The sequence below is a fragment of the Conger conger genome, chromosome 17, assembly GCF_963514075.1.
Source record: "Conger conger chromosome 17, fConCon1.1, whole genome shotgun sequence".
Taxonomy (NCBI): Eukaryota; Metazoa; Chordata; class Actinopteri; order Anguilliformes; family Congridae; genus Conger; species Conger conger.
In genome coordinates, this window is record NC_083776.1 from 17,020,453 (window position 1) to 17,027,981 (window position 7,529).

At 40.6% G+C, this 7,529-nt stretch overlaps 1 protein-coding gene across 1 annotated transcript; it reads right to left on the bottom strand.

The window, feature by feature from the left end:
* Positions 1 to 6,027: 6,027 nt before the first annotated feature.
* lrrc3 (leucine rich repeat containing 3) lies at positions 6,028 to 6,783 on the bottom strand. Its single transcript, XM_061226960.1, has one exon. The coding sequence runs from the start codon at positions 6,781 to 6,783 to the stop codon at positions 6,028 to 6,030; it is 756 nt and encodes a 251-aa protein (XP_061082944.1).
* Positions 6,784 to 7,529: the final 746 nt, after the last annotated feature.

Below are 7,529 nucleotides of genomic sequence, written 5' to 3' on the forward strand. Positions count from 1 at the left end.
TAAAAATGTGCAGTTTTTTCTGTGAAACACTGAACATCATTCATAATGTTATGTACAATAACCATACCATAATATCACAGGATTTATACAGTTTATTGGCTTCATAAAATGTTTTTTCACTGGCATCATTTGTTGTTTTTAAGGGATATATTTTACAGTGCAGGACTTATTTCGTGACACCCTTGATTTAAGTTTGTTGGTGCTGCTCAAATGAACACGGAAGGCTTGTTGTACGGGTAGCAATTGAAATTGTACTTCCCTCTAGGGTCTTTCAGCGCACTTAGCCCTGGTTATGGGTATGCACTTTGTTGTACGTCGCTCTGGATAAGAGCGTCTGCCAAATGCCAATAATGTAATGTAATATACTGTAATCATGTCAAAATGGTGGCCCAGTATTAATAAGTATGACGCAGACACAAGAATAGACCACTATAATTAACACATGTAATGGAAAATTATGTGCACACCACTTCGTGTATTTTATTAAAGTGTATTGGAGTTAAAATTAAAATTTTCCTGCGGCCCATGACTGAATTCATTGCGATTCTGTGACTGGTTAAAGAATGCATTTTTTTCCCTGAATGGCATATGAAAATGAGAGCCTTTGATTTGCATGTTTCTACGTCACGGTCGTTCAAATAAAGAAGTCATCAACACAAAACCTTTAAATAGAAATCACGACTTTGCCTCCATGCCCTGTATGCTAATGATTAAGCCAGACCAAAGTACCCAGTGTGGATCTGTCCTCCCAGAACGCACATCTATGAGTCATTGTGAGGTCAACTTTTAAAACATTACAATGAAATCTCATCAAAGCAGCCAGTGTGAGAGTTATGATTCGTTTTTTCCTTTGGATGCAGTTGTTCCAATCTTTTTAAACCAGACACAACTTACTATCCTTCAGTTTATGAAGTATTGTATAGCTTTGAAAACACTGATGAAAATAATAATAAAGGGCTAAATTCTAGAGATGTGACTGAATAATTTAATCAATTATTCATTCATGCTGACAAGAATCGATTTTATACTTTGTTGCATCAACTTGTTTTTTTTGGGGGCAGGGGGGAAATCAGTGAAATAAACACATTAAATAAATAAATAAAGAGAGCAGAACCAATGTTGAAAAGCAGATCAATTGTAACAACAATATGGAGAATATCAAAATGTAGGCAAAGGACTAAGGAATCCGTCATCACACAGTTTAGGAGATCAGAAATGTTTTCACTTGCATGAAAGGGTTAAAGCACACTTAAAAATCGATAAGGGCCATGCATGTAACAGAAATTTACAAACTTAGAAACACTTGAGAGGAAAAAATCTGGAAAAATTGGTCAAAGGGAAAAAAAATCTTTTTATTTTTCAAAGCTGGCATGACAAAAACTAAAAGAAATTTCACACAAAATTGCTAAAATTTTACAAGAAGTACATAGGCATACAGAGGACTACATCAATGGAGTGTAGCCCTTTAAATAGAAGAGTACAAATGCACAGTTCCAGTCTCTGTTCCTAACAAGTTGTTATAAAATATTTGTACACTGCTAGAGATACATTCAAAATACAATTTGACCAGTGGCCGTTCTCAGCATACAAAGAGTCTCTGATAAGGCCCAACTTGTGATTTGATCATAAAGGTACACATCAACAATAAGGAACAAGGAAGGAACCCACACTGCTAACAACAAACAGAACACGGCACAATGTAGGGCGTGATCCCAGCTGAACTAGCTGTGGAACTGAGGTGTGTGTATAGCTACAATGGGGTGGGGGTGGCAGCAGGGGGTGATACAGGGGAAGGGAGTCCAGCCCAGATGTGTGCACAGGGCCCAGGGGCTGAAACTGTAGGCACTTCGAAATACAGAACTCATCAGCCCATCCAGACTCCACATTCAGGATGTAGGTCAATCTATTGGCTCTGAACTTTGCCTTTAGTTTGAGAAATACGTTTCAGTTTTGTTCTTATACATACAATCACACAAATTTCAGATTAAAAAATATTTTTATAAGTACTATAAAAGTATAAGTACTAGATGTCAGATGAAGTTTGTAGCGAAGCACATTAGCCGACTAACCAAAATATTATAATGCAAAAGAATTTCAGATTGTGATCTGAATATTGGTGAAAATGAAATGTTTATTTTAAAACTCCACAGATTTTGCAGCTGTTTAACATTGTAAAGTATATCAAATAATTGTTTTACCCTGATATGCAAATAACCGCATCCTAGTAAGTGCAGCAGGAATTAATATGTGAAAAACCTCCTTTAAGTATCAGCACTTTTCTTGACACAAGCTTAAAAAGGACATACCCAAAATAATAATAAAATAAATAAATATTCTTGAATCCTTTTGACAACAGGCATAATCCTGGAGATCCTTGGAGACTCCCTTTATCCCGAAAAAACGTGTTTGACGTTCCCCCCGCCTGTCACCCTCCCCTACCTCTCTGTTCCAAACTCCCTCTACTTGCAGCTATCCTCAGACAGCAACAAGTCGAGAAGATCTTAAACAATAAGTACAATAATCGCAATAACAACATCTTGAATACTTATATATTCATTGAGGTCCATTGGTTGAATTTATTATCAAATACCCAACCTCATCAACAAGTCAAACACATGAATGTATTTAGATGCTCATCGATGTAAAATAGGGTAACATCACTGAAAATGCCCTCTACTCTGTTGTCAATGGCATTCCACTGTCTTCCTCAGAAATATTGGAACTCCTCCAAAGGAAGATGTAGGCATTGCAAAATACTTTTTTTGTTGTAAAACCTCAACCGTTTTTGGCAATGCACAACATTGGAAACATAATGTCATTACGTAAAATGCTTTTCAGTCCTCACTTATATAATATTCCCATTGTTGGTTCTTTGATGAGCTGAAGCTTCTTACACATGGATGGGGGTAACTCATTTTCTCTGCAACTACGTTACAAATATTGGTCAGAGACAGTTGTATTCGGACTCATCGTGTTCGAGAGAGCCTATACAAAATGTAGATAATAGCATTTCTATGTACAAGTAGTTTTGTAGAAGTATACAACAGTGAAACAGAATTTCTCTGGAGCATTAACATTGTCTAAGTAAATAATGGACATTTGTTTGCACATTTTTAGAATGAGAAACTATTATGCGTTTGGTCCGCTGGACACTTATCGTGAAGAGGACACAGACATTACTTATTTATTTTAGAATCTGAATTTCCAAAATGCAGAGAAAGTGATATTCCCCCACACTTGTTTTACCTGCCACATGTTACAAAATAAGGAACTGTTATCGCTAAAGCAATGGCATCTTAAAATAGTTTATACAGATAGAACCGTGAGTTTTAACAGTTTCAAATGGTAATGCTGTCACCATAGTGATTGAAAATTGCACCCTGAAAATGAAAAAAAAAAAAAACTTATCGCCCCAGCCCTGGGCCAGTAAGACTTAAAGGTACAATAGGTAATTTCGGACTTCTAACAGTCAAGAGAGGAATAGCAGCATCCCTCCCCCTTTTATCCCTCCCCCCTCTCTGTAAATGCGCTGATGTTGAAACACCATTGGCTGTGGCAATTGGAATCAATTTTCAACCAATGAGCTTGAATTATTGTACAGTTATACAATGCTTTGGTACAGAATGTCGGGTCGTCAGCTGTATATTTTGAAACCTGAATTTAAGGACTATAAACACAGGCAGAGGGTGAGTCAACATGTCATTGAACCTTTTTCAATGATAGGAAGGGATTTACAATGGTCTTGTAATATTTTAACACAGAAATCTTACCTATTGTACCTTTAAGGGGTTAAGGACAAAGTGCATAGCAGTAAAAACTGGTACATGCTGCTTATTGGATGGACTGCTGCTCGACTGAATTAACAATTTTGAGATGTTATCTGATGATGAAAACCATACAAACCAACTATTTGGAAGCTAGACACATGGAAATAACCTCACAAACAGAAACAACATGAAACATTAATTCCCATTTGCCCACAATACACAAAGGCACAACGACCTACATACCTCTCTTATCTAGTCTACTGTAGCTAGCTAGCTTAGATACTTCAACATTCGGTAGACAACAATTCAGTCTATTGTAGCTAGCTAGCTTACCTACTTGAGTGTTCAAGAGACAACAATGCAGTCTACTCTAGCAAGTTGTTCAACTACTTCAGATTTCATGAGATAACTATTCAGTCTACTGTAGCTAGCTAGCTTAGCTACTCCAGCGTTCAAAAGAGGACTATTCGGTCTAGCTAGCTACACCTGTAAGGTCATTCTAGTTGATGTGCCATGCCCGAACAAACATTTTTCTTTTGCATTTAAATAACTTTTATATTAGGCTGTGGGCACAGATGTCCTACGGTTTAAACCTTGTGAATAAAACTAAGCAGATTTAATTCTAAGCTTCCCTTCGTAACATGTCCAGTGGCCTAGTCGGAGAAAGGTCCGGAAGCAGATTCAGAGTTCCCAAAAGGCTCGCCCCTCCAGGAGCATGTCATGGGCCATTTGGCCTCAGTGACAAAAGTGTTGATTTCTAACCAACACTCACCCAAAATAAGCTTGCTGCCCAGCTTATAAGATTCCAATGTTCCTGTCTATAAGATGTAAATACCTTACCACCATTTATTTGTCCAATTACTTTTGTTCCCCACAACGAGGGCGGCCTGTAGTGTAGTGGTTAAGGTAAAAACAAGGTCGGTGGTTCTAATCCCGGTGTTGCCACAATAAGATCTGCACAGCCATTGGGCCCTCGAGCAAGGCCCTTAACCCTGTATTGCTCCAGGGGAGGATTGTCTCCTGCTTAATCTAATCAACTGTCACTCTGGATAAGAGCGTCTGCCAAATGTCAATAATGTAATGTAACAACTGGGGGGAATATGACTGAAAAAGGAAAAGGACTGAAATCCCTACATAACGTGTGACCGTTAAGTGATTTTCCAAGTAGATTTTCCAATGCTACTTTTTTGCCAGACTGTGCTACATATCCATGAGTTTTGATTGGAGGAAAGTATGTGGGGATTTTCAGGGACAGTTCACGGTCACAAATGCCAGTGATCTTCCAAAATAACCAAGTCATCAATATTTGATGCTTCGGTATTTTGCTTCGGTCCTTAATATCAGTTGAAATACGATCTAGTGATCGTAGATCTCTAGTCAGTTTATGCTTTTCTGCATAAACCTATGTCCTGACTCCTCATGTCAAAAGGGCATGTTCTACATTCTCTGCATCTAAAGCACTTGTATACTGTAAATACAGTACATTACAAAACTAGTCTAATATTGATTCAGATGTCTATGACCATTATTATCTGTGCATTACATGTATGTAACCAAACCAAATCGTGCACACCTGTTCACCAGGATCTAATTATTTCACTCTGCTGCATAGCAGGTTCCAAATTAATTATGTATTGGAACAAAATGAACAGCAAAGCTACAATGGCTTATAACTGGGCCAATTCACTGTTTGTTCATGTAATGTGAATCAACCTCGTCTAACAGCAACAATAAGAGGTAGGTATAAAAGCTCTGAGAACACCCCTCCCACAATTTTTTCTTCTGTAATTTTACATGTATGTTCCTATACGCCAGAAAGGCTAATCACAGTGATAAAATATGATATACAATCACGTGGTTTGTGGGTAATTTTCATGATGGCTGACTCCTAAAGTCAAATACGGATCCTGATTAATCAGTGGTGTTCTGGCTCTCAGAATACACATTCCTTACACAATTGTAATGTATTGCAATATATATTAAATATGAGGACTCGCTTTTGAAAATAACAAATATATTTCACTGAAGGTTAATACTGTATATCACAATATCTTAAAGCAGCAATATTTTGTATGCTTTGCCATATATTGTGAAGTGCTGCAATATCTTGAATATATCTCAATACAATATATTTCCAATATATTACATTTCTGTGAGGGGTTGTTTCTGGTTGTGTGCCATCCAAGTTGCATCAGATTCTCAACCATTTGCTAACAGAAAATGACCATACACCAACAAACACACTCACACGCACACAGTGCTAGAGTACGGTGCTGATGGTGTCAAAGTCCTTGCTGATCTGAGAGGTGCTGGGCAGGCTCTTGAGGTACTCCAGGTGCCTCCTGGCATCCTCCTGGTTGTGCCGTACGTAGTAGACCACGTAGGCGATGACCATGGAGAACCAGCCCAACATGGTGAGCAGCATGGGCAGGTCGGTGGTGCGCTGGGGGAAGGAGCAGAAGTTGGCCCCCGAGTCCAGCAGCTGCACTAGGGGCTGGCCGGCATACTGCTCCTGGGTGGCGGACAGGCAGCGGAGCTCCCCGGCCGTCTCGGGGTCCAGACTCAGCTCGCGCAGGGCCTCCTGGAGCCCGCACTCGCAGTGCCACGGGTTGTGGGACAGCCGGAGCCGGGCCTGGAGCTGTGAGAAGGCCTGCTTGGGCAGGCTGCGGAGAAGGTTGTGGGAGAGGTCGAGAGAGCGCAGGCCCTCAGACAGGCCCTGGAAGGCGCCCGGCTCCAGCTCCACGATGGCGTTGTGGGAGAGGTCCAGCTCCTGCAGTCGCGGAAGGCCCCGGAAGGCCCGGGCGGGGACGTGGGTGATGCGGTTGGAGCCCAGCAGCAGGGCCACCGTGTCTCGCGGTAAATCCACCGGGATGGTCTCCAAGTTTCGGGAGGCGCACTGTACCACCAGGCCGCCCCTCTCCGTGCAGCGGCAGCTCTTGGGGCAGGCAGTGCACACAGGACACAGCAGCACCGCCAGCACCACACAGCCCCTGAGCAGGAGAAAGACCTCCTCCATCGCTGGCCCCATTACACTTCCTGTACCCACAACACCTCTCAATTAGCCCTGTGATTGGACCGCTGTCATTGTGCAGTCACGGTTAATGAGATGCCATTTTGGAAGAAGAATCTCCGTGCCTGACAGAGGCACTTACCGCAGGAGGACCTTTGGTCCTCAGGGGATTTTCCACAAAATGCCGCTTTCACTCGTCCATTGGTTCCAGCTAAGCCACTGTGAAGGTTTTAATACTGTGCACAAAAACACTGTGAACGTGAGTTTTAATAGTGCACTGTGTGCACAAATAACAACAGGACACTGAAGGTCTGTTTTAATAGTGTGCTGTGTGCACAGAATTACAGAATTAAAACTGTAGTGAAGATTCTAGAACCTGCAGCACAGAAGAATCATAGGATGAAAAGAATGAAATCTTTGTCTTCTCTTCTGGAAGCTGCTACTAAGCAGCCTCCTGCCCAGCTAGAAGCTGAAAGAAAATGAAATGGAACAAGCTGAAACCATAAAGTCATGGATGTGTAACATGCAGAGATGAGCTTCTTTCATTTGGTGTTTGTTTTTTGAGCAAATTAATTTGTATCACAACAGCTTTACACAGTACCAAGTAATTGCACTGAATTCTTACATAGAAATTGCATTTTTTTCCCCATCTGAAACACTGACCAATTCTGTTCAAATGTCCTATTACTGTCATCCAAATTGGTCATTAAAAACGTTCAATTTAAACTATTTCAAAATGAGAAATTAATTAT

Excerpts from the sequence above, each read along its gene's own strand:
- lrrc3 (XM_061226960.1), bottom strand. The coding sequence starts at position 6,783 with ATGGAGGAGGTCTTTCTCCTGCTCAGGGGCTGTGTGGTGCTGGCGGTG.